The sequence below is a fragment of the Cygnus atratus genome, chromosome 2, assembly GCF_013377495.2.
Source record: "Cygnus atratus isolate AKBS03 ecotype Queensland, Australia chromosome 2, CAtr_DNAZoo_HiC_assembly, whole genome shotgun sequence".
Lineage (NCBI taxonomy): Eukaryota > Metazoa > Chordata > Aves > Anseriformes > Anatidae > Cygnus > Cygnus atratus.
The window spans coordinates 43845441-43873384 of NC_066363.1; the positions used below are offsets into that span (position 1 = coordinate 43845441).

Here is a 27944-nt window from a genome sequence, read left to right on the forward strand (position 1 = left end):
CGGGCGGGGAGGCTCTGCGCTCCGCCCTGCCCCTCAGCGGCCCCTCAGCGCCGCCCCGCCCCGCCGCCTCCGTGCCGCCGGTCCCGGGCCGGTCGGCGCTGAGGGGAGCGGGGCCGGGAGCCATGTCGCACGGGGCGCGGGTCATCCGCACCGGCGTGAGCAGCGCCGGGCCCGCGGCGCCGCCGCCCGCCGCCTCTTCCACCACCTCAGCGGGCTCGGACGGGGAGCTGGTGGACGGCGCCTATTTCCGCTCGTGTGCCGGCATGCTGAAGGTGGCACAGATGGTACGAGGCCGGACGGGGGGTCCCGGTGGTCCCTTAGGGGCGGTGGGGCTGGCGCAGGGCATCGCAGCCGCTCCGGCTGGGTGTTGGTTTGGGCAGCGGGTCGGGGGGTGCCGGGGTTGCCTCCAGGTGAGGTTTGGGGGCTGCGTGTGCACCCTTCAGCTCTTGCAGCTCGCCACGGGAAGCAGCAGCCCCAGCTCGTCCCGTAACGCCTGCCAGAAGTAAGTTTTGCTTTTCTTCCTCCGCACTGCTGCTCGGGTGTGTGCGAGCCCAGGGTGACGCTGCGTGTCAGGACGATACCGGTGGCTGACGGCGCTGGGTAGCGTTAACAACTTTTTGCCGTTAACAACTTTTTGCCGTTAATAGCAGTTGTGTGAAGGCGTTCGGTATCGTCGTGCCGCAGGGGAATACCTCGTTCGTTGGCTGTGGCAAGGTTTTGGGGGGAAGGCGAGGCCGAGGGCTGGCAGAGATGCTGGGCTTGTAAGGATGGGCACTGCAGCTGGGCACACTAGCCCGGCTGGGACCGACACCTCCAGGCAGTGCCCTGGCAGCACAGGGCAGGATTTGGGGGAAGTATGCCTGAAAAGCAGAAATTCAAAGGAGATCGGTAATAGAGCGCTGCTGCGATCGGGGCTGGTGCCTTACCTTGACTCAGTGCGGGGAGCTTTGCTCCATCCAGATGTGGAGAGGATTAAGGGATGGACAAGCTCCTTCTCCCTGCTGGGGCACGTGCTTTTTCTTAGTCCCTGGAGTGATTTGTCTGCTGAATCCCAGCGATGGCACTGAGTAACGATGGGCGCCTCACACAGAGCGTGGAAGGCACATGCAGTGATACCTCCTCACGTGCCTTCTCATCCCCCAAAACCTTGCAGCTCAACAGCTTTTTATGCTGGAAATGGTGCCTTCGTGTTTGATAGCCCCCAATGCCGTTCTTTTTTTCCCTTCCTGTATTTATTATGTAGTCATTTTTTGATGTTTTGAAATTGTTAGTATCCAGAGTCGTACATTGCAATTACAAGTTAGGAATCATTTTGTTTTAGGTTACAGTGGAGTAATATCGGATCCTAAAGTTCCCTCACATTTGTCCCTCACTATGAACTTGGCTCAGTAGGCCTATGAACAGTTATCTGCTGTGTTCTCTTCATTTGGGTTGTTCCCAAACCATCGTGAGGATTTGGAGTATCTTTCCAGGGGCCAACGTGGCATTCCGTTGAGCACGAATGCCATGTTGAGCACAAATACACATTGCAAGTGAACCTGTAGTTCTAAAGCTGTAGACTTGTGTTTTGCTGATTAACTTAAAGGCCATTTTTGATTTCACTTTCACCACTTTAGAAAGAACAGTTCCTTTTATGGACTAGAAATACCAAGTCCTCCCTGCAGTCCATCCTGCTGTATCTTCACTACTGCTATTACACGTTCCTCTTAAAGCTAGCACAGGCACACATATTTGTGCTGAAGTTTCAGGTTTGGCACATATGCAAAGCGTGTGTGTATGCTTTACATATTTTTACGTAGATGTATGTAATAATGCAACACCATATTTTATATGAGGTAATATTTTATCAATGCTGTTCAGTATCAACTTCATCAGAATTTAAGCTAGTGGTTTTCTGTGGTGACTTTAAAAGTTAAAATAACATAAACAATTTCCCATGAACAGCTGTACCCTCTTACATTTTTCTGCTTTCCAGCATGCTTGTAAATAACATCACTAGAAATTTCTTAGATATCCAAGGAACTTTGGGCAGATGAAACACTTTTGATGTGATATCATGGTAACGTCTTACTCTCAAATAATTTTTTTAAGAAAACTAAATATTTGTGCTGCAGCGTGTAGAAATAACCAGGATAGGCTAGTTTTAGATGACCTCCTGCACCTAGTAAAATACTTTCTTAACGTTTTATCTAAAATGTATCTCTTCTCAGAGATTTCTATATCTATGGATGTAGTTCTAGTGAAAAGCGTTTGCAGTATCTGTGTTTGAAAAGAATTCTCTCCGGTAAATCTAAAAACATTCCTGGCTTAGTGTTAAGGCCTCTGGTAGGACTGTAGTCTTATTAGGAAGGAGAACCATTATGCTGACAGAGGACGAAGATAAGGTCTTTTGGGACAGACATAAAACACGCTTCATAGTGTACTGGGCTTCTGAATGGTTGTGGCTCTGAAGTGGGAACACTGCAGTTTCTGTTTTCTCTTCCTTCCTCAATCCCTTTTACCAAGAAGTAAATATGAAAGAGAACAAGAAAGAAACATTATGATTTCATCATTTATAGTAATGCTAAGGGCTGTTTGCAGTACCTGTAAGCAAAAAAGTTAACATGTAATTTGATTGTATGTGTATGTGCATGAAATTATCTTAAAAGGTGTCATCAACATGCTAGGGAAGTTATACCAAGGAAATAGAAGATAATGTCATGGGTTTTCTTCTGCAAGAAAGACCTTAACATAAGGCCTAAAACTCAGCAATCTTTGACAAGATGAAGAGATTGAAAAATAGTTTGTGACCTGTGTGTTTTACATGGCAAGAAGACAGTTGGAAAGCTGTTTTTGTGCACGAGTATGACTAATGTTAGTAGGGGCTCCATTTTCCAAATGCAGTCTGAATTGATGCTGTAATTTTAACAGGAGGCTTTGAAGTTATCTTCAACATCTAACAGACTTCAGCTGGTGTAACTTGAATACAGCTCCATGCTACTGCTGGCGAGTTTTGTAGTGAGACTTTCTCGGTAACTATCTTACTCTGCTTGGGCAGTTCTCAGATGAAGGGTACTTGGAAATCTTTTGAGGTTTCCTGTGCCCTTAGAGACAGCACTATGAATCTGCATCCGCGTTGTCACCGAGGTGGCTCAGGTGGCATTGTTCGTAGATTGAAAGAGGTCTGTGTCAGCTGGCTTCCTGGTGGAGCCCCTGTGGGCCTTTTGTGTCTTTACAGCTGAAGTCTGGAGGACGGCACAAACTGTACTGGACTAGGTCCTGCTCTCAGAACATTTGACAGTGGAGGCTGTAGAGGTGTAACACCACCTTAAGCAGCTGGACAGTGGGAATGGCCGTGGCTGCATCACCTTTCCACAGTGTCTGATGCAGCCATGTGCGAGAGCATGGCCGGGACAGTCTGAGGAGAGAAAAGTGGTGTCGAGAGCTCTTGGTTACAAGAAGAGCCATCACAGCACAGCATGTGCTTGTGTTGGTCTGTCAGACTTCTCAAACCATTCTCAGTCTGTCCCTTGCTTCTGGACCCTGAGAGGGGCAGAGGAGGCCAGTAGCCTGTGCCCTTCTGTCCCCTCCTGCAAGATGGGCCAAGCTAGCTGTGACCACAGTCGGAGATGGAAGGAGGTTGTTCCCGGTATAATGCTGCTGTTATGGAGCAGACAGTGGTTCTGGCGTGGTAAGCCCAGCCTCAGTATACAGAGTGTTTTAAGCTAAGAACTGTGCCGATTCTTTCAGCTCAGTATGAATCAGGAAAGAGTAGTTTCACCAGACAGAAGAGAAATCATCTCCAGGCTGGGGAAAAAATGACAAAAAATCGCAAACTAAAAAAGAATAAACCCAATCAAAGTTGACTTAACAAAATCATTTTAACTTGTTAAAAATGCTAAGGCAGTAATAGTTAAAGGTTTTCTGCTGAGTATCTATTTTATTTCCAAAGTGTGTCTTGACAAAAGCAATTACCTACTTGATATTTGAATGGCCAACAAGACATCTCTAATTCTGAGTGGCTTTCAAGTTTGCTGAAACTTCCATGGATTATTCATATGCAGACATACAGTTAATATGTGTTAATATGTATATGACATACAGTTAATGGTATTCAAGAGAATATTAATACATCTAACTCTGAAAGATAAAAAGTGTCAGTAGTTAGGTTGTTAAAACGGAGATCAACTTCTGAATGTGTTGGATGACATCAGCCAAATTTACTGGGGAGCTACTTTCAGAAGATGTTAAAATATGAAAAGAAAGAAAAATCTGCTAGTGGAATTAAGAAATTCCTAATCAAAACCGTTGATACAGGAGAAGGAAATGCACAAAAGCAGAAGCTGTTAAGAATGATCTGAGAGCCACTCAATCCTTTAACTTGTTCTTGAGCCTGAAACATCTTTTGTCTATGGAGCTGATTGAAGTAAATCATCTAATTCTCTGCAGCAGTGTGCTGGTGATGTATGGCTTTGCCTGCATGGTAATAATGCTGTTCAGTCGGAAGAGAGGGATTCTGGTAATAGGCGGAGAAGAAATAAGAATGAGCAGTAAGAAATTGGATGTTTTTTTAGCAGCAAAGTTATTGTTTTCAGGCGAAAGCTAGAACTATATCTTGTAGGTGCTAATTGCTGTTGTTCTTCTAGAAGCATCAGTGAAGGGACCTTGCTTGGCATGCTGGCCAGAGAGAGAAGAAATTTGTCTAAATCGTAGGTGTCTCCAAAGTAAGCAAGAGCATTTGAGTGAGGAATGCCCGAGCCTAGTAATTAAACCCAATAGGTCTGTGAAGTCTTGTTATTTCCACTCTGAGATCATTGAAACAAGCTGACTTGGCCAGTTGTGTTTTTTCCATGCCTCTGCTCTGGGTGGCCATTTAAAATTTCTGCCCAGGTATTTGCATACGAGCTGGGAGCAAACAGTGAGCTCCCTGTGTGCTATCTAGGTATTTGATGGGACAAGACTTCACAGGCAATGCCAGTGTAAGGAATTTTCCCTTTCTGCCTCACCGCAGTACTGCCATCCTCAGCTGCAAAGATGCAGCTGTCTATCAGGTTGCAGAGTACACCAAGCCAGGGAACTGGTGTAGCTTTATTGCAACTCTCCTTCAGTTTTTTTCTTTCTCTAAGAGTTTTTAGGGAACAGTGCAGCCACAGAGACTGTTGTCAGCAAGAGCAAGTGCCTGGAATGTAATGGCAGGAGCTACGTAAGCCTGAATTGGTTCCACATGCTTCAAACCAAAAGCTAAGAATTTAGTCCTTTTCCTTTCTTTCTTTCTTTTTTTTTTTTCTTTTCCTTTTGTTAGGGGAAGGTTTAATTACCAGATTACTGTCTGTTTACTTTCTATCTTTTTTCAGCAAAAAAGATACTAGCGATTTTTCTGAATTTTAAACTGCTCCAGAAGGCTAAAAAATCAACTCCAGTCCATTTCGTAGAAAGCCAATACAGTTATTGTTAGGAAATCTGTGTTCCAAATGTTGCAGTGACTTTTTCATTTATATCCCAGAAGAGGCTTCCTAAGAGCACAGAGTTGGAGCTCCCATGCATTGCTCGTTTGACCCATCCATTAGGATTCGTTGCGATATATTTATTAGTGACTTTATTGCATGTAGTCCTCTTTGTATAGACATGACTGAACAAGGGCTAGCAAGCACAGTTTCTGAAACAATAACAACAACAAAAAAAAAAACAGGAAATGAAGCCTAGAAGTTTACCACATCACCTGAGCCGTGTTTAGCATGCTTGAAAGATTAGAGTGAAGTATTGGCAGCAGCTTCCTGACATGTACGTTTAACAGGAAGTCAGATTTGCAATAGCATTTTAAAATCTTAATCAGGTATATACATGGTGTCCGTGGAGTGTTAGATGTGAAAAACAGATTCTTAATGATGTTGCTTTACTTTAAGAAGTGCAAGGGCGGTGTATCCACTCTCTTTGGAGACAGTGTCCCTTTGGACATCTGCCTCTCCGGCCACAGAGAGCAGAAACGAGTGGATCAGTTCTTTGCAAGTGTGGTTTCTATCAGCTTGGAGCCTATAAATGATGAAAACCATCTCGTCATGCAGATCCGGGAGCAGTCCGTGTGTCCCGTCATGACACGGTGGAGCTGCGGACGTACCTCCGTGAGGGCAGCATGCCTGGCCACGCGAATGTTAGGTAGCAGCCCTGCGTTACCTGGGCGAGGTGGTATCGGCCCCAAAAGCCAGACAGCATTCAGCCACTATGAGTAAGTGTTTCCTCTGCTCCCCTCCCAGGGGAGTCCTTGCGAGGCACTCACTCGGCCCTGCGGCTCGTTGCCTCCTTCGTGCTATCGTCCCGTCGTGTGTGCCGTGGGCTGGTCCTCCTGTTTTGTGGTGAGGTGTAAAGTATACAGCAGCCAGAAAGTGCTGCTTTCTGTACACGGAGATGAAACGTTAAAATTGCTGTGATTTTCTTTCCCCCACCTGTACGCTTCTTTTTTTGCGTAACTTGGGTTCTTAAGGGATTGTTACAGCTGAAACAACTCCCTGTGCGGTGATGCTGGTAATTTGGTGAACGTAATGGCGAGCACAGATCTGTCAGACTGCTCAGAGCTAGGTGGCTGCAGCTTTCAAAGCCGGAGCAGATTGGGCTGCTGTTCCTGCAGCAGGAGCAGCAGCTGCTACACTTAGGGCTTCTTCACCTGCTCATAGCTTGACACAAGGAAAACTGAAGTGTGACGATTACAAGATTGAGAAGCTGCTTCAAGAGGAATTTACTTGGAATGTTCTTGGTAGTGGTGTGTTGTTTTTTTGTTTGTTTGTTTGTTTTTTCCAGTGCTGTTTCTAAGAAACATCAAGAAACAAGCATTCACAGCTGGGAGAAAAATCTGCTGTTAACCTGAGATGACCAGTGGCAACTGCAGAACTACAGGAAGGCTTAACATACTTTTCTGCAAGTCTGTAATCACGCTCGCCCTGGGACTGGGAAGGCCACTTGAAGAAGTCTCTCATCTACAAGGGAAAAACACAATCCCACACAATCCCCACACACCCCAGTGGTGCCACTGGGGCATCTTGTCTATTTTCATTTCTTCCCCCTCATTCATCGCCCTCCAGTTCTCTGGTGCCTTGCCAGGCATTGAGTGTGCACACTTAGAGAAGGTCGTTCTCTGCTAGCCCTTCAGCCAAGTTGTGATAATACCCATCGGCATGGAAATTGTCCCGGTGTTAGTGTTTTCGGGAACTTTCACCTGTTTTTTTCCTGATAAAAAAATTATGATGTGCCAACACATCTAACAATGTGGACTTCAGTGAGGTAAACAGCCCTCCTCTTATCTGAGGGGCCCGTAGCTTAAGGCTCCATTGCCACGGCTAACAAAGCCTTTGCTGAGCTGACAGCTACAAACTTTTTAACTGCTGTCTGTGCGATTGCCAGATGTCAGCGTGGCGTTTTCTGGGGCAGGGAAAAGAGATCGCAGGTGTTAACTGCAGAAGATGTGAATCAGCCAAGCAATAAACGCCTCAGACAACGAGAACGGGTTGTGTTGTCAGCAGCATCGGCAAGGGCAGGGGACGAACAGCTTGCTGGCTGAGGGCTAGGAGGCACGGGCACTGAGGCTTTCCTGAGCGGTTTGCAGGGTGCTCTTTGTCTCGGTAACAACTTTCAGGAAAATGAGATTGTGTATGCTTTTATTTTTGTGCATCTCTTTTGATAGATTCGTGGGGAGTTTGTTGCCACGAGCTACTGGCTTTGTGTTGTACCTTCCCATCGGGTTTAAAGTAGGTGTGTGCTGCTAGAAACGCGTTGGGTATCCAGGTCAAGGGGGAAGCTTCGCAGTTTGTCGTGTGGAGTTTGTGGGGTTTGTTCACGCTGTGTGCCTCGGGCTTCGAGCAGCCAGGCTTGGCTGGGCAGCCAGCGTGGGCTCCTGCTCTGTAGGTGGTGCTGCCATGCATCGGCGCTACAGCCACTTTTAGACGGCCATGACCTTTATGTGCAAGAGCTCTGTAGCTCACAAGTAAGGATTAAGCTCTTTCTGTATCATTTACTACTTACAATATGGAACTTCATTGGCTGTCCAGGGGGCAAACAAACAATATATACTGCGGATGGCTTCTGCGAGTGGTTTCAGAGGTGCCTTGCTCCTCCAAGGAGCATTTCTTCCCAGCAGACCAAGAGGCAGTATGGCAGGTGGCCCATCTCCTGCCCCTGAGGAGGGTTCCCTCTCCAGACCCAGTGAACTCAAAGGACAGAGCTCTCCAGCAGCGTTGACACCCCTGAGGTGTCTGTATCTCCATGAGCACGTCTATGGCTGCAGCGATGGCAGTGGGCTCGGTGAGGTGGGTCACCTTACCGGGGGGACAGAGGTGGGGACTACATCCGTGCATCTGCAGGGCTAGCTGGTTGTAGGGGATGTTTTCCCCTGCTCTTACCTCAAACAGCAGGTTCACCTCTGATTTGGGGATCATGACAGGACTGAGATGGGAGAGACCTCTGCAGTGGGTGGTTGTTACACTGGGGCTGTTGCACACACAGAGGAGTAACTTGTTAATAGATGGGCAAGCTGCATGCTCACAAAGTGCAGTGGTCTTCTGGCTTCATCCAGAAGAGGACCTCTAGGCTTTGTGGGTGTCTACAAAGGCATAAGCACCTGTTTGAGAGTTAGAGGGAAAGGAGCTGTGTTTCCCAGAGTTAATCCTACAGGAGAACGTGCTGTGTTTAAAAGTCAGGTCACATGCTATGCAGAGATGTTGAAAGTCAGCTGTGCCACCAATGCTCGTTTGCAAAAAGTTTTGTGTGTTTTGGGACTTGTTTGTGACTTGTATATTGCACTTCTGCGATGTTACTCAATTATGACTTAAACCTCAAAATGCTGCAGCAATGTGTGTGTATGTCTTTTGTGCAGACTGGAAAAACTGGCTGATAATGATTTTACAGTTGAAATATTTAACATTTAAGTTGATTTATGAAACAAAGCAGAACCTAAATCTGTTAACACTGGTTTAGAGAGAAGCAAAATAAAATTATGAGGCTATTGTTAACAAACTTGCATCGCTTCTTTAATTAATCCAGTGCCTGACGAGAATCTAGCATGTTCTTTGCCATATAACAATGAAGTTCTCTGCTTTCAGCTAACAATGTGCAGTGCTGTGTGGTGTCTTCCTCCCGGTGCCGTGTGCTGGCGGAGCAGGCAGCTCGGGGATTGCGGCTGGGAGCTGGCTGAGCTGACAGAGGTGGGATTGATGCCTTGCTCACACTGGGACATGCGCAGGCATCACCTAACTGTAGCTGGTCGTTACAAAGATTTGCCTTTTTAGTGATCGTGGCTAACATCCTGCAACAAGGGCTCGTTCATAATGTCATTCACACGCTGGTTCTGTGATTACCCCATGTCCTTTTCTACCGCTGAGGCCTGTTCCTGAGCAGATAAATAACTCCTTTTTAATAGATAAAGAATACCACTTGCTTGTACTTAGGGTTGTCCTTTATCTGAGTCTTAGAGGGTCTGAATAAGATTATTTTGCCTTCTTCTCACCCTCCCACCATTTTTATCTTCAATAAATAGCCCATGGATGGCAGTGCACAAGAGAAGTCACTTATCAGAGGTCAGGCAGCCTCCTTATTTTTGCAAACAAGCCAGACAAGAAGGAAATCTGCCTAGACACAGGGGCTGAGAGATTACTGTGCAACCAAAGACTGACTGCTTCACAGAACCATGCACTTGAAGGTTGCTGATTTCACCTGTCATTAGGGAAGTTTTAAGTGGGCTGGGTTCTTTATCTTCTTTTTCTCTTTTTAGTGGGGATTCGGCTGTTACAGCCACGTTTCCAGCACCACTCTGGAAAAAGAAAATCTCGATTGCAGCATCAGCCAGCTTTGTTGCTTAAATTAGCTGAACCAGTCTTGCATGAATTATGCTTGTAACCTTGGCCCGAGCTTCGCTCATCTTTCTGTTTTGGGAAGCTGCTCAAAAAAACTGTTTGATTCTGTCCAGAAATATGTAATTAATAATATAGGTGTTGCTTCACCACATTGAGGTGTAACATTTGGAAATGCACGGTGATAATACAGCTGCAGTCAGTGACATTTCTCCTCTGTGTGAGACACCTAAACAGGGCATGGTTATCCTGACTGGCACGCTTAGAATGGAAAATTCCACTTAGTATCTTGGCTGGTGTCACAAGCTGGAAACTTTGACTTTTTTTTCATTCAAATAAAAGAAGCATTTAGCTCTTATTATGTTGGTTTTTTTTAAAAATGCTGTAATAAAACTTCAAGTGAGTCACTGCTGTCCCTTGCTCCAGATCTGTAGACAGACAGCTTTTGTACATTTGCTCACACTAGAACTTGCGTAGATGTTAAGAGAGTGGAAATCAGGTAGTTTTTATCAGTTTCATGGATAATAATCAGGGTCCTCCTGGTTTTTTGGTGAAGCTCTCATTTCAATTTTGTTTGCAGCATCCAAGAAAAAAATGCTTTTTCTGTCTTCTAGACGGTTAAATTGTCAAGAATGGAAAGGAGAAGCGCTTTCCCCTGTTTCAGATACTGCCAACTGCAAGCTGGAGACTGGTAAACCGGACCTGCTGCCTGCAGTATTTGTACAGGCTTCGTACCACGCTGAACCCTGTCCCATGACGCTTTTCCCCTAATAGTGCTCTGAGATGATGCCTTGTTTGCCTCTACACCTGCTTTTTAAATGGTTCTTTGGCTAGTGGGCATCTGAGGCTTGTAGTTTCATGTGTACTTCGGGTGGCACTGCCACCCAAAAAGAGCATCCTTGTGTGCTCCTCTCCCAGCTGCTTGTACCGCTCCCTCTGTCACCATTGTTCTTACATGGGCACCGCTGCTGTGTTGCTGCACTAATTATAGAACAGATAGCAGCTGGAAAAATAATTCACACACAGGAAAGGATACACAGACGGACAGACAGAATCGTTCTGTTGCTGTGTCAGTTCCCTGATTCCGTTCAACCCTGTAATAGCTTGTGCAGTTTTTGACTCTTTTTTTTTGACAGTTTTGGCTTAAATGCTTCAAACCAAACCTCTCTGCTGGAAATATTTTGTTACGTAATTGCAGTGCATGTCCTGATGCAAGAGAGTGTGGAAGATAACTGGAATACATTAAAAGAGGGAATTGTTGTTTGTTCTCATGTGTAGAGGGAAACTGGGATGGGAGAGAATGAGAGAGAGAGAAGAGAGGAAGTGTGGAGTGTATCATAGGGAGAGAAGAAGAAAGGGGAATAATGAGCAGAATAAAGGAAAGAAGCACATGGGACAAAAAGACACAGCATGCCTTCTTATGGGAGAGTAGAGCAGAGGGGAGTACAGTCAAGAAAGAAAAGAAATATTCTAAGAAAAGCAAGAATGTGTTTGTAGATTGCATGACTAAATAAAGACAATGCAGTGCTGCGTAGATCGTGCATGATAATGTATGTGTCATGGTATTATGCTAAATCTTGGAGATATGAATTACACTGTTTCTTTAGAACTGGGTACCTGGAGGCAGTTTTGCTTCCTATCTACCTTACCTTTCTTCCCCGCAGTTTAGTTGGCACTTCACATCTTACTTTCTATATATATATAAAAAAACAACTATCTTTCATAGCTAAAGGTCACACAGTAAGAGAGCAGTTTCAGCCTATCGGTTCAGGATATGCTCTTGGGATTAGCAAGAATCGTGTTCCATTCCCTTCTGAAACAAAGATTTTTAAAACTCCCCCCGGTACTGCTGCAGCAGCTGGAAGTGCCAGGCAGGGAGAGCCACCTGCAGCGGGTTGGCTCCGGCACCCACCCTGGCTCTCACACTCCCCTCTCCTGTAGGGCTGGGAAATAAATAGAAGGACAGCAAAAGAAGCCTCATGGACCGAAGTAATGACATTTTTATAAGAAAAGCAAGTGCTGTGCATGGAAGCAAAGCAAAAAGAGGGATTCGTTCACTGCTTCCCGCCGTTGGACACCCAGGCACTTCCTGGAAAGCAGGCTCTCAGCACTCCTGAGGGGTGCTTGGTAAGAGACACAATAACCATGAACACCCTGCTTCCTCCTCCATGCCCTGAGCCCGCTGCTGAGCACAGCCTGACGTGCTCTGGAGCATCCCGCTGGCCCCGACGGGCTCTTGCCCACCCCCAGCCTACTTGCTGTGGGGTGAGGGACGGGAAGAGAGAAAGCCTTGCTGCTGTGCAAGCTCTGTTCAGCAACAACCAAAAGGCTGGTGAGCTGTCAACGCTCCTGTAACCACAAATGCAAAGCTCAGCACCGGAGGGGCTGCTGTGGAGGAAGTTAACTCCTTCCAGCCAGCCCCAGTACACTGCCACTGAACTGGGTGCTGTGCAGGCACGGGGGAAAGGGTAACCCTTACTCACAGTCATTAACGGGATTGTGAAAGAACAGCTGGGTACAGGCTGGTGATAATGTGGGGGAAAGAACAGTCAGGAATGGTCAAGGGATGAGTAGTGGCCTTGCCTTTACAGGTTATGTTTCCAGTCAGAAAACAGGAGTTTATTTGGGATGTCTTCTGGATGTTTGGTTTTTTTGCAACACATAATATCAGAGTCTACTGTAAGTAAGTAAGTGACAGTCAGGAGATGGGCACCAAGTACCATTTTCCAGTAACCCAGGATTCTCGTTTTTATCTATCTTGTGCGGTGTAATGGCAACAAATCAACCCAAAGGCAACCCCCAAAAGACCAGCCTTTTCCTACTCTTTTACTTGTTCTGTGACACTCTCCTTCATTGTTTCAGGGTCTATTCCCACAGATTTTTACATTCACGCTTGTCTGTTACATCAGTGGTCTGTTGGTGGGATTTTTTTTGTTTGTTTTGTTGTTGTTGTTCCGTTTTGGTGGGCATCTGTTCTCATTCACACTCTGAAGAAAAACCGTCATCTTGACCTAGAGTCAACAAACTTGCCTGTTTATTAGCAATGTTCAACATTTTTGCCTTGTTTTACATATCGGAAGTGTTCTAAAGGTGAAAAACTTGAGCACAAGTGTTTATTAGGATGTGAAGGAATTGCACAAAGCTGCATCAGAGGAGGTTCAGTTGGGATGTCAGGAAAAATTCCTTTACTGTGAGGGTGGTCAAACACTAGGACAGGCTTCTTGGTGAGGTGGTTCAAGCGGCATTTGGACACTGCCCTCAATAATATGCTTCAGCTTCTGGTTAGCCCTGATGTGGCCAGGCAGTTGGACCTCATGATCATTGAGGGTCCCTTCCAACTGAATTGCTCTGTTCTCTTAGCCCTCATTTGGCGGATGGGGAGCCAAAGCAGAGAATTACATCATTTATTCACATTCGGATGACAAGAAGGTTACAAAACTGAGGTCAGAACTCAAGAGCCACTGATATTCAGTTCCTTCCATCTTCTGTCTGTGTTTGTGTGTGGACATGTGTCTTTAATGCTCAGAACATTAGGCTTTCCTTTATAGCCTGTTGTTGTCAGTATTGGAGATCAAGGTGGATTTATATTTGTGCAGGTAGCTGGTCTGAAGAAAATTTAGTTCTCTCCAAATGTTACAAAAGAATTAAGTATAGGTAATAAAATCAGAGATTTATTTATTACATCCATTAAAGCAGGACAGTAGAAAAGGACCGTATAAAGCACTCGCCCAGATTTATTCTTGGGTTATAAAATTGTTCTGTGGCCAGATAAACTACAGTCTCCTACCACCTGATCAGAAAATGCTCAGAGGTGCCAGCCAGCGTATAGGGAGGGATGTGGAGGGCAAAGCCTTTCTTACGTTATGGTTCCCTTAGGGGCACTGGGGAGGAAAGTAGTATCTGTAATCTCTTCATTTCTGCCTGCCCTTTCCTTGGAGCGGGTGATTCTCTAGTAAGTTGCTTTGAGCTTGCAAGGTTGGTCTAGGTTCTCCTGTCTTTGCTGATACATTCCAGCACCTTTGTTTGTGTTTGTGCAGGAGAGTTCAGCCTATTAATCCTGAAACTACTGTTGGGCAGTTTCACGGTGGCCCACCTCACCGCGGGCAGGACTGGAAGCAGTGCTGACTTGCCCCTTGGAACCACGGATCCTCAGAGGAGGATCCAGCCGCCAGAGATGCTGGGCATTGTGCTGCCGGATTGCTCGGTCCCAGCATCATGCCCAGCCCACTGCTGTGAAGCTAGGATGTTTGGGGACGAGCTTTTTCTGTAAATTAATTGCATCTGCAGGACTACAGCCAGCAAAGAGCAAGTGCAGGGAGTTAGGTAGTGTTCAAACCATCTGAAATCAGGAGTACAACAGTGTCAGGGCCTAATGCCTGGGACCTTTTCTCCAGTCTACGTTTGCCCTAGGAAAAACTGTAAGTTGGATTTTCTTCCTATATGTAATCTCTTCCTAATACAAAGACATGATTCCTCTCCTTTCCTTTCTGTTGAATTTTCCAGCAGTGGAAGAATGACTTCCTTGAAGTCCTGGTATATATTTTCCTTGTTTTTTACTGAGTGTAATGAATGGCCAATGGACTTTAGGTGCTCGTTATTCCATTCTTTGACAAGGACAAGAAGAATCAGGGAGAAAAACAGAGCACATTTTTAAAGAATAACAGCATTGCTGGGAAACACTTCAAGTAGCATTTTATAGCATGGGGACAGAGAATTTATGACTCTTGTCCAGTCCTTCCCTCTCCTCTCCTGCCTGAGGGATGCAGGTGGAAGGTGTGCCCTTCTGAACAGATCGATGCCATCTCTAAGGGCACAAAGGAAGATCCAGGGAACCACAAGCTGGTCAGCCTCACCTCAGTCCTTGCGAAGGTGATGAAGAAAACTTTCCTGGAAAGCATTTCCAAACTCATGCAGGACACGAGGGTGACTGGGAGCAGTCAGCATGGATTTAGCAATGGGAAGTCATGCTTTGCCGGCCTTACTGCCTTTTAAGTGAGGTGACCAGCTTAGCAGACAAGAGGAGAGCGGGTGGAAGGAGGTGATCCTTCCCCTCTGCTGAGCACTGGTGAGGCCACACCTAGAGTACTGTGTCCAGTTCTGGGCTCCCCAGTACAAGAGAGACCTGGAGCTACTGCAAGAGTCCAGCACAGGGACACAAAGGTGATTAAAGGACTGGAGCGTCCTTCACATGAGGAGAGGCTGAGAGAGCTGGGACCGCTCAGCCTGGAGAAGAGACGGGTCCGGGGTTCTCATCAATGTGTGTAAGTACCTGATGGGCTGGTGTGAAGAGGGAGCCAAACTGTCCTCAGAAGTATCCAGTGACATGACAAGGCAATGGACACACGAAAATCCATCTGAACATCAGAAAACAGTTTTTTTTTTTTTTTTTTTTTTTTTTAATGTCAGGAAGGTCAAACACTGGCACAGGTTCCCCAGAGACATTGTGGAGTCTCCATCCTTGGAGATATGCAGAACCTAGCTGGACACAGTCCTGGGCAACCGGCTCTAGCTGACCCTGCCTGAGCAGGGGGTTGGACAAGGTGACCTCCGGAGGGCCCTTCCAACCTCAACCATTTTGTGACGTTTTACTGTGAGCACAAGACACGTAACTGGATCGTACCTTACATTTCCTGCATGGCTGGAAGAAATGTGCTGCTGCAGCCCCTCTCTTCCCTCCCAGTCCTGCGTGTGGCTGGTTGGCCTGGCCTGTGGCTGGCACATCCAGCGGGTGGAGTCACAGCAGAGAGGAGGAAGGGTCTTGAGCCTTATTCTCATCAAGTAAAGGCAGCAGCAGCAGCATAACGCCCAGCCCTTCCTCTCTTGTGAGGATCACATCTCCCAGACTATGTCCCACTTCCCATTAACACACTTGGAAGATCTGTACTTATTCATCCTTTCTCAGAGGATACGGGCTGGCTTTTGAAGGAAGACCATATCAAGCAAAAGCAAATTATTTTCGGTAGAGCCATGCTCAGTTCAAATCAGAGTGGTGTTTAGGCTTGGGAGCTTTTGTCAGTACAATTCAAGAGCCAGCATTTTCAACAGGCACATTGCAGAGGAGATGACTGATTTGTCTCCAGCTCAAAATAGAGAAGAGAATGTGGACTCTTACTATCTCCCTGTTATAGTGTCTGTTCTCTCCGGTAAGGTGTTGAGTGCCTCCTGGCAGTTGCTGACTGCCTTCAGCTCATGTTGGCTTCACTGAGAGAGTTGCTGAAATATCCCAGTGTTGCTAAACATTCTTCATGACTTACTTCAAGTATCTGGTCCAACAGAAAGTCAGGAAGTGGACTAGTTTAAGCTAATCAACTTTTGTGGAACGGTAAATACAGAACTTAATTTAGACACCAGAATCCCCCCTTGGAGTTGATTGATGCATATGCTCTTTGTGTTGCTTTTCAGAAACCAGAAAGTGTTTAAATACTAGTGTCCTGTGACGTGTCCCTCACCCCCTGTGTAATGCAGGGCTGAAGCCTGGTTCCATTTTGCGGAATGCACTGAAATTTTCCAACGAGACTTACCATCATTTGACCTGTACTTCTGGTCTGACTGACTTGCTGGCTGTGGGTCAAAGCCTGCAGCTTTCACAATCTGTGAAATACTATATTGAAATGGAATTGGCAATGCCCTAAATTTTTTGTGCCTCTATTTTTTATTTTCAAGATGTATTAACCTGTTGCCCTGAGCACAGATACATAAAGAACGTTCATAACACTTGATCGTTTTATTACTTTGCCATTCATTTTTCTCTCTCTGTCCCTCTCTATATATTTATGTCTGTGTCACAAACTGAATTCTGATGTATGTTTAACTGTATCTCAGACAGTTGCATATTAATCTTTTTATTGCTCAATTCCAAGTTTTCTGGAAACAGGAGTTACATGAAAAAATAGATACAGTCATTGTCTGCTATATCATCGTATATTCCTGGTATATCATCATAAACTCTGCTATCTGGTGACGGAACTTTGATATTTGTCACTTTGAAAGGAAAGATAATATTCTGTGGCTCTATTTGCTGCATTTGTTGCTATTCTTTTTAACGGTTGAGTTTTAAACTCTGAATGTACCCGTTAGCCATATAGGCAATATAGTGCGGTGAGCATGGTATAGCTTTGTCTAAAGTTGATGATCTCGTCCCGTTTGCGCCTGTCCTGTGAAGTAGCATTATGTGCCTCCGAGCAGAGAACCCTCCCTAGAACGTGTGCAAGTCTTGTGTCATGAAATTTATGCCAAGACAGCAAATATTTGAAAAAAATACCTCTTGCCCCACAGTGATTTCTTCCTACCTATGGGGGATGCTGAGGCACACCTGAAAGCAGCAAAGGGGGAACCTTTGCCAATTGTTTTTAGAATTGTTTCAATTGGGAAGACCACTTGGAGTGGAAAGCACGGTTGCTCAAATCCAAGTTTCTACCCTGTTCTTGGGAGCCGAGCAGATTCTTCACAGGCCATTTGGTACCTTGGATCTTCTTACTTTGGAGGACTATAACACCTCAGGTGAATTTTCTGATCTTGTTGTTAGATGGCTCACATTCATCTTTCTGCTTGTTCTGAAATTTTTATACCTTCTGTCTAAAAGAAAAAAAAAATGCTTTTATGCTTCACCTTATGAAGTTGAAAGAACCAGGTCTGTTAAAGTACAGTTTTCCAGTGCTTCTTGTTTTTTGGATGGTTGTTGTACTTCAAGGCCTCAGTCCTTCTTATCCTTTGTGCACAGTACAAAAGTTGGTAAAGGTAGTGGTTCAAGCATGAAATGAGCTTTTAGGCAGATCTAACATTTCTCTGAATAGCTTGCTTCTTGATTTTTACAGTGTAATTGAAACTGATAGCTGGTTGTTGTGAGAGCACCTGAATCAGGCAGACCCCTTTTAGCCTTTGGTGTTTAGAGATGTGTCCTCGGCCCACCCTGAACCAAGAGCGAGATTCAGCGCTTGCTGTGACTTCCCAGTGAGTCTTACTGTTCAATTACATTTCATTAAATATAATTTTCATTTTCCCATGAAAATATCAGCACTGTGTCTTGTGTTGCTTCAAGTGTTCTCCTGGATGTCAGGGTAAATGCCCTGCTGATCTTCTGATTGTTCAGGTTATAAAACAGCTCAGCCAGATGTCTCTTTGCTTAGCTTGAATTAAGATTCAAGGATCCGAGACGGACGGTCTGCAGACTCCTGAGCCAGCCTGCTCACTGGCTGCTGCCGTCCTGCCTGCTCCGTCCTTGCCATCCTTTCCCTTGGGAGTCCCAGCTTCTCCCTCACGCTCCCTTGCTCACCCAACCCTGCCTTGTGGGAAGAGCTGAGTTAGAGGAAAGCTGTCAGCTTTTCCTGTGGCTCCCCTTTCTGCTGGCTTACTGCACTGAGGTGGCCCACGACAGGGACTGGTGTCAGCGTGGTAAGGAGAAGACAAAGGCTGCTCATGAAAATAGATTGGGCAAAACTTCATTAAAATGATCTTAGAGTTGAAGAACTTGGCCGAAAGTCTTTAAACGCTGAATTGTAGAGAGCATTGCTTTGGTGTCTTCTAAGAAACATAACATCTCAGAAATCTCCACCATGCACAAAATACAGGACTTTGTGCATTTAAGAGTAGCCAGTGGCCAAGCTGTGAGACCTGGATTGAGAGGCAGAGAACAGGCACGGTGCAGACAGGAGCACTAGCAGGCAGGGTTACGTGCTTGGGAAGAGGAGCATACCTGGGAAGGAAGGAACTGAGCAGTACCATTTCCAAAGGCACGTGTGGCCTCCATTCTTGAGAAGCACTGAGCGTGATCCAGCCCTGCACCTCAAATCCTTCCCTACCCTGTATCTGTTTCAAAAGTGAGAGGAGGTGTAGGCTTGCTTTTAGCACAGAGGTCTATCACTGGCTTGGGCTGAGCATCACTTACAATGCTAGTATCAACTACTCGGACCCCTACGGTAAAAACCAAGTAGCTGGACAGATCTGACAAAATAGCTTAGCCACTTCTGTGGGAGAGGATCCTGGAGTGCTGACTTTTCTCTTTGGAGCCAGCTTTTTGAGGTAGTTCCTTGTCACAGCATTGGTGTGGCTGTTTGGATAGACTTTGACCGAGATGACGATTTATTGTGAAGTTCTTACGTGTGCGCAGAGCTTTTGGTTGCACTTGAGGGTGTGTGTGTTTAGCCTGTCCACTTCGAACTGAGCAGGTGAAATTCAAAGATACAGGAGGAAGAATCTAAGCTATGTTGTTTGGGTGCTGGGTGGTTTGTTTTTTTTCCTTTTAATTTAGTTAAATTACTCTGATAATGGATGCAGCTGGTCAGGAATTTGAAAGATGATTGTGCATGAAAGTATGGTGCAGTATTGAAGAGCAGGCTTCCTCAGTTTTTTCATGTCTTGGAGAAACTCTTAAAGTGTGAATCATTACTGCTCCTGGCTGAGCCTGGATGAACTGAAAATTACAATGGCTGAAAACACGCATTGCCAAAGTCTGTAATAATAAAATATTTGGGTATAACCTGGGTAGATTTATTTTTATCACCCAGTTTATCCAGGTTGGTGTAACCTGCAAGATCAGTAAAATAAACAAATACCTTTAGATTAAAAAAATAAATAGAGCTCTTGTCCTTTGCAAGCCTACAACTGACAGAAGTTGTACATTAATGCATTGTGGTTTTATGTAACCCTGTTAGCATATCAAAGCTTTTCAATGACTGTGTTGGGTATGGGGTGAATTAATCAGTTCCTCCAAAGTTTGTATTATTTCTTGTGGTATGACCTTGCATTCTGCTAATACTCCTCCTGCGTAGGTGGTAGAAAAGGAAGGGTGAAATTGTTAGTTCAGTTGGAGCCAAGCCCTACGATTTTGCATGAGAAATCGCACTAAATAGAAGTAAAGATAAGTGTTCATGGGCACATTCATTTTTTACAGCATTCGGTGATTTTTACTGCATTGAGCAATCCACACCCTTCTGAAAGTCCATGTGGTCCTTCAGCTGCTGATGCAACACCTGGCTTTCAGTGCCTCTTCTCTGTTCGAGGCCTCTTGTTTTGTACACAGAGACTTCTTCAGGCTGAGACTGTTGCCTTCCTTTCAGCAGTTGGCTGTCTTCCCACTCTTAATGGTTGTTTCAGTGGATTTAACTGCAAATTTTAAAACATTATTTTTGTGCTTGTTACTTTGTCCTCCATTTTGTTGGGACCATCCAGTTGACTTTGGATGTTTGTCTTCTGTTTCTAAATGACATTTTGGTGTGTTTGAAATCATCTTCACGGCCATCTGAGCACCACTAAAAGCCTTTAATGTGCTTCTTGTCTTTCAGATCTCGCTGCTGGTTGGATTCATCAGTGTAAATAATTCTCAGTGGACGAATTACAGTGCATACAGCTACTTTCAGATTGTCACCATGTGCGACTTGGTTATGGTTTTGTTCTTCTACATCATCCACATTTTCAGAGTCTACAGGATGCTCACTTGTGTTAGCTGGCCACTTGCGGTAAGTCTGTAAGGCAGTCTGCATTCCTTGCTTCTCTTGTGGGTTGATGTCTAGATTGTGTAGTCTGTTTTTTTGTGCTGTCACACGTTGATAGGCTCTCTTTCATGGACAAATCCTTTACCTGCTTTTGGTGTTAGTATGCAGTTCAGCAGACACTGTAATTCTAAGTCTTTTAGCTGACCTGGATTGGCTCCTGCTCTGCTTTACACAGATAGAAATCCAGATTTACTCCAGGGAAGGCAATAGTGTGATTCTGAGACAACTGAAAAGAAGCCTCAGCAGATGGCCCCTAACTCAGGTCATTTATAGTAGCTACATGGCTGTTAGAGTACCAAATCATTGCATTAGAATTGATGTGCTACATCCTGTCCCAAAATAAAGTCTGTGTGTGCTATTTAAGTAAAATTTGACTCTTTTTGGTATGGTTGGAGGTAACTTTAAACAATAGCAAGGAATGGGAGCCTCAGCCTGACTGCCATAGCCTGGCCGTTCCTAGGATATCCTGCAGGAAGTTTCTGCCTCATTCCCCTGTTTCCCCTGCACATCCATCTCTCCTGTCCTAGCAGAGAACTAACAAGCAGCATAGAAAATGAGAGACCTGAACTTCCTCAGCAGCTTTGATCAGGTCAGCTAACAGAAGAGTCCTGCGTCCTGGTGTGGGATCACAGGTTTTAATAACCTCTTACAAATGTCTCTCAGATGCATAGTGGCATGTTAGTCCCACAGAAAAAGAACTAGTGGGGTGGAAAGTGCCAACCAAAGAGATGTAGAGCACATTTTGAAATTCAATAAGCAGTTGGATGGCTTTTAATAGAAACTACATAAGTAATTTACAGATCTAAGATAACAGTTTATCCATCCGGCCACTTCTAACCAGAGAGAAAAAAAAATTCTTTTTAATTGAATAATGTGGCTAGACTTGCAACGCTTCTTAAAAATGTGTGCCTCCATTATCTGTCTCCAGAAAGCACTTCTGTCTTTATCTAGAGGTAATACAAATTCAAAGATAAATACAAATGAAAGAAGCTGCTAAGTGACAGTTTTGCAAAGCAACTTTTGATGCGTGCACTGCTGTAATAGAACCATGCCATTTTGATCTTTGCATACACTGCTTTTTGTTTTTGTTGTGTTTGTTCATTCCAAAATGTGCCAGAGTCACTAGTGAGTTTAAGGCATTGCAGACTGTGGCTGCTCAGCTTCAAATAGGTTTAACAGGATGGGATGTTTATACATAGCTGCTCTTTTACAACCACTTTCCTTTTCAGTCAAATATTTAAGTATCTCTAGAACTATCTCTAGAACAGAATAGGAAGGCCTGTAAGAGACTTTGGGAAACTAGGATTAGTGTTTGGCTGAGTTTCCTGGCAGGATCTCTTCATTGCAGGGGTGTGACTTGCAATCAGTAAAGTCGAAGTGGTTCAAGAGGTTGCTCTGCACTGACACCTTTTAAAGCTGGAAAGCATTTCTCCAGAGGGGCACTCTTCCAGTCCTGCCAGGGGTTGGTTCTCCATGTAATTTAGCCTTTGACAATTCATTTACACCTTGACCCCATCTGTTGGGCTCTTCAATAGTAGTGGCCAGTGTACACTGCTTTACTGGGCCTCTCTAAGGAGGCAATGGCATGCCTGATTTGTTTGCTGCATTGCGAACTTGCCAGAGGAGCCTCCTAACAGAAATACTTGCTTCTAGTAAAAGCAAAGATTGAGATGTTGATCACCTGAAACAAGGGTGCAAAAGAGGAAAGTGAGTTGTAGTCTGAGAACCTGCTTTATAGCAGGATCGTCCTCGGCTGTGTAAACACCTGAGTAGACGGAAACTGTGGTATGATACGACAGACTATTTCTCTTCCGGGATTTCCTTGAAAATTTTCTTTTTGAAACTCAATACTCTCTCCTTTTGTTTGAGAAGGAGTCTCCCCTCTCCCTTACACATGGCATTTGCTTGGCGCACGCTGGTAACGCGGTGCAAATAGAGTAAGAAAAAATCCCTCCTGCCCACCCCAAACGAAACAACCCCTGTATGTTGCAGACACCCATATTGCTTGCTATAAACTTTGTGAGGATTGAAAGTCCAAATCCACAGATGACTCCAGCTTACAGTGAGGCAAAATTAATTCCTGGAGTGATACTTGACACACTAGAGAAAATCTTAAATACAGTGCCTCAGTGCTCTCTCAGAAAAAAAAAAAAACCTGCTTCCTTATGTATTCCTTACGGCATTACTAAGCTGCAGCCACCCTTACAGACTTAGACTGATTTTCTGGAACCTGATATTGCTTATGAATGTCTGTATGGTTGTGCTTTTTGTGGGTTCCCTCCTGTTTCTAGTCTAGGTTGATGGAAGTTGTTAGTGAACTAACTTGCTTTCTGAGTAGAAGCGTTTGCATTTCCTCTGCCATTCATTGCCATGTCATGTGTGTAGACCAGAGAAGTGTGCCCTCAAAACTTCTTCCTTCCTCCAGAACTGTCTCATTGAGTAATTCGATGCAATAAAGATAAGTGTTTCACCCTCAATATTGTACCATAGTGAACTGAAAAGATTGGATCCTTACCCAGTAAGTAGATCTTATTCCAGTGACACTAGTAGACCTGTAGATTGCCCCTCCCTTTTGAACAGAAGGTCAGGTATAGTACAATGCATGACAACTCACAAGTTGGTTTTTGGTCTCTCTCTCTCTTTTTAAAACTTTTTTTTTTCCTTTTTGACTGTTGTTTTTTTCCCTCTGGCCTTAAGTAACCTCTGCCAACTTGTTTTGATTCTGGTGCATATTGAAATACTTTCCTGTTAAGCTTCCCTTCTGAAGCAGCCTATGCTTGTCTTTACAGGAGTTTCTTCATTATTTAATTGGTACAATTCTGCTTCTCATTGCATCGATTGTAGCAGCATCGAAGAGTTACAATGTGACTGGACTTGTGGCTGGAGCGGTAAGTCTGTGTTTATTAGTCTAGACGCTTTTTCATTGCAATATATATTAACTAGGGCACTAGAAATCTCTTGTTTGTCACTTTGTTTTCTTATTGACTTGCCTTGCTTGTGTCTCAGTTGGTATACTGCCTTCTAGCTCATTTCAGTGGACGTTCTGGAATGTAATGCCAACAAAAAGGTTTCGTTGTGAGACTCCAGACTCACCACTGGAGTGGGTATTTGTCCTGTCAGTGAGTTGAAACCAAAGGCTTCAGTGTTAACACATGGGGACAAATGCGTAGAAGAATTAAGACAAAGCAGGTTTCACAAATGGCTGTTGGAGCAACTGGAAGCACTTCACCCTAGTTTTCTGCATTTGCCTCCTCCTGCCCCTGTTCAAGATAATTTCTCCTGAGCTAAAACTGACTGTAGTCCCAGGCCTTCTTAAGTGGAAGATGCACTCTGTCTCTGTTGGCTATGTTGGCTAGAGGGCTTTTAGAAGCATGACTTTTGACTGTGGGCAACAGTATTTTCACAGCAACAGAACTTAAATGCAGCCCCACCAGAATAAAGAATTGCTTTCAGAAACTTGGTTCTGATGATGTTTTATAGATGAAAATGGACTAGAAGACTTGCCTGACTTGTTTATTTGGCAGATGGCAGAGAAAGACTTGTTTGAATGGGGTTTGCCAAAAGAATAGGAATTGGAGGTGTTAGAAAAAGTCTTTTCTTTGTTGCAGAATCCTCATGAGAAGTCTGGCAGGTGAGACACTTGCTGTGCAGCTTTTTCTCTCCCATATATATGATTTTTAGTCTATCTTCCAGTCATTGTTTCGTCAAAGCATAAGCTGCTATTATACTATGGATTTTTTTTTTTATTATTGTCATTAAGCATATTGGCAGAATGGAGGAAAACATAACTCCTTTTTGGTCTGTTAACATCATAAAATATGTAGTTGAATATACAAGAGAGACCGTACATTCATGGAATATGTGTCATGTAGTGGTAAATATTTGTGGTTTGTTTGTTTGTTTTTCACCCAGACTTTTGGATTCCTAGCTACGATCCTTTGTGTTTTAAGCATATGGTCATCCTACAAGGTTTCTTGCATTACCCAGTCAACAAGTAAGTATCATGCTTAGTGCCTGCCAGAATGCTTCCCAAAATGAATATTTATATTTTCCTGTGGCAGCGTCTACCTGGGAGGTTTTATTAACAGCCTGTTGCTTGTTGCTCAAAATTACTCACAAAGCAATGATTCCATACTTTCAGTTAACACGTGTATCACAGCTACTGACAGTTTTTAACAACTAAGCAGTGGAGCAAAATAATTTGCTTCTAGTAAGTAGCAAATGTATCAGTGTTCTCTCTTCTTCCCACCCTCTACCAAACGAAGGTTTCCTGTGTGCTCTTTAATCAAGTAGATTCATTTGTTTGTGGCAGTGAAAGTGACTCTGGCTTCCTTTTCAAAGATGCAGCTGTATGACTCCTTCCTTCATCTCTGCAAGATGTCTGCCTTATGAAATAGCATACCAAAGAGGAGCATCCACCATGGAGAAGAAAGCCTGGGTATTTCGTTAGAAGCGTGGACAGCCGGTAGCCTTTGAAGATCTACTTGAATTCCTATGCAAAACAATGTTGTGAACCAAAGTTGTTTTTTTCTTCCCCCATCCAAAAAGTTTGTTTTCCCCCCAGGAGAAGTTTATAATGGAGAACCAACTTTTTCTGAGCTTTACAGAGAAAGACTACTTGTGTCTCTCAAGCTGGGCTGCAGTCATTGCCAGTCATTTGCAATAAGTACTAAAAAAAAAGACTAATTTGGAGAGTTGCTTGATTCTCCTTTCAGAGGGATGGAAGAATTGTTTCTAATTTCCTCCATCTGTTTACAGAAGGGAAATCCTGCAAATTCCTACCTGATTCTTAACTTCCAAGGATGGTTTGTTTAACAAAGGAACTGTTACAAACTGATCTGTGCCTGGATAAGCTGACCCAAGTCTTCGTTACCTCTTCCTACCAGAACCATGGATTTTTCTAACAACAGCTCAGCCAGCATCAAAAAATACAAACTGCAATTTGTATAAATTACTGCAAATACTCTCTTCTAGCCCCAACAGCACATGATGACATTCGTTTTTTTTTCTTCATGAATTTTAAGTTTATTAACAATCAAAAATTATTCTTAAAAACTTCCCTCTGCCAAATGCAGGGAAATACCTACCCAAGAATAAGCGTTTAATGATTTGGGAGGTCTTTTTCTTTCTTTTTCACGAATACTTGTTGGTGGAATGGACATTCATAAGACTTACTGTATGGTAAATTTCTCTTGAATTTCCTAGAAAGGAAAGTATTCTCTTTGGAGTCTAATGGTGTTCATGGAAAGCTCATTGTGAATAGAGCAATCTATCACAATCTGTCTAGTGCCTCTTTCTCCCTCTTACATATGGTTTTTCCCTTCCTCTGCCTCTACTGGGATCGATATTTTCAGGGGCTCTGCCCAGAGCCTGGACAGAGTTTTGTCCAATCTGACATTGTTGTGAAGCTTTATGTAACTATGAGGCTGAGACAATGCTGCTACCTTCTTGGCACCTCTGCCCTTTTGCAGTCCATCTCTGATGAGCTGGAAACCCTTTGCAGAAAAAAGGGAAGCGTAGGCTCCTCCTCTTTGGTGCTCTTCCCTTTCAGATCTAGCTGTGAAATAGAACTCACACGTTTAAGTTGGTCTCTTACATCAGGACAACTGCGTGACAGTGCAGCAGGTTTCTGCAAAAAAATAGGATTTTTTGTTTACCAGGTCCAATCTGGAGGAAGTGTTTTCTGGCCTGCTATAGATTTTTCTATTTGTCTGAAATTCTGCATAAATACTACTAAGTAATTTAATGATCTGCTTTTAGAAAATGCTTTTTGTGCCCCTTTACAGGTTATCATACATTGCCATTTGTTGCCACCTTAATTTCTTCTCTCATCCTAACATCTCTTTGGTTGTTGTTTTTTTTTGTTTGTTTTGGTTTTTATTCTTTGACAAAGGAAATTGGCCAGCTGCTAAAATTCTAAAAAATTTGAGAAATTAAATGAAAATAATCGAGCAGATGACTTGGAAAGGCAGAAATCCCCCTTCTCATGGTACACAGTTTCTGTGATTACTATTGCTGTTCCTTTTTGTAAGTGACTTACTCCTAACAACACAGAGCAGGAAACAATTTGAAAGCACAGAAGTCTACTATATATGGATGAAGATACCTGTATTCACTCCAAGATAAATTGCTTTGACATTAATGCGGAAGATTATTCAAATAAAACTATTCACTTTGAGTGAAAATACCTGCAAACAGTAGTGATATACATATATGATTTGAGGGGGTCTGTTTTTTATTTTGCAACAAAGGTGCTTGATCACCAGTTCTCCTGCCAAGGCTGACTTAACCACAGTTTTTGGAAAACGGTACCCTGACTTCAATTTGGATTGACGTGGTAGCTATTTAAGGACACAATCTCTTCTATTCCCCCAGAGGAAAGAGAAGTGCTCCATTTCTGCTGGTGGCACCTTCATCTCTTGAGAGCAGCACTCAGAGAGATGAATATTAGGCACCTTCTACAAGCTTTCACCTGCCTTGGCAATCCTGTGGAAAGAAGTCTTCAGCTGTGCACAGTGTGAGTGCAGCTGGGCCCGCAGAGTAGTGCTGGCACTGGAGAGAAGCATCTGGGGCTGGAGGCTGAGCTTGCAGTGAAGAAAAGGCTGTTTCCATGTTCTGCGGGGATCGTGTCCCCTCTGCTGACACTACATGCTCACCTGTTTTCAGCCTCCCACGTCACTCTGTCACTTGCTCCCATGGCATGGGGGAAGCCTTTAGGGGGAATTTCTTGCAGTCCAACAACCAAAGAACTTCTGGGTGATGCAGTGTGATAGCCCAAAGAATATATTTTGCTCTAAGTGCACTTGTTTATACTGGATCAAGGGACATAAAGTACAGGTTTGCTTCTGTTTTTGTGCCTATCATCAGGCCTAAGGTATGCTTGCAGTTTTTGCCATTACGGCAGTGCTGGGTTCATAGACCCACCCGATGCTCTGAATGCAGCATACTTTGAGGCTGGAAAACTGACATTTCTGCTGGCATAGCTTCCTCAATTCTCCCAAATCCTTGTGAAACATATCCACCAGGAAAAGCACAGCTTTTGGTGGTATCACCAGCTCTACCAGCAGGTCTTTGAATGACAGCTCTGTCTGACAAGGACTTTGGCACCTCACTACTGTACTTATGCCAGCAGAAGTGTTCTAACTTTCCTTCAGTGTCAACCCGGTTCTGAAATCTCCATCTGTCTGTTACTTTGTCAAATTTGGGATTCCAGCTCTTTATCTAAAAATAAACTGTTTGCTATTTGGATGATAAAATGGCTTTGATAATTGAATTGTTATCTTGCTCCTTTTTATTTTTTTCTTCATTCCTTTGCTGGAACAGTGTTTTTCTGTCTGGGAGCATCAGAATGTCTCTTACAACTGGAGGACAAAAGCTGTAGAAGCCCCAGAAAAAAAATGTTCCCCTTCTCTTGTGTGTGGATACGCTGGTCTCTGACTAGCCCACCAAAAGTTGTCCATCCTCTTCAGTCCTGAGATGAGGGCAGTAGTTCCTCTGAGCCACCACAGGTAGAGTGTGGGGTTTGGTTTCACTGAAAATTAAAATAAAAATTTTGGAGGAAGAAAAGAGGTAACACAAACTGTTTCACACTGAATAAAAAGATGGTGTTAGAGATAAGCTAGAGAATGACTAATGCCTTTGT

The 27944-nt window shown here is 44.1% G+C and overlaps 1 protein-coding gene across 1 annotated transcript; it reads left to right on the forward strand.

Moving 5' to 3' along the window:
• Positions 1-52: 52 nt before the first annotated feature.
• Positions 53-27558, forward strand: CMTM7 (CKLF like MARVEL transmembrane domain containing 7). Its single transcript, XM_035549721.2, has 5 exons — positions 53-284; positions 20093-20266; positions 23092-23190; positions 24215-24296; positions 24644-27558. The coding sequence occupies exons 1-5, from the start codon at positions 123-125 to the stop codon at positions 24655-24657; spliced, it is 531 nt and encodes a 176-aa protein (XP_035405614.1). The 5' UTR covers positions 53-122; the 3' UTR covers positions 24658-27558.
• Positions 27559-27944: the final 386 nt, after the last annotated feature.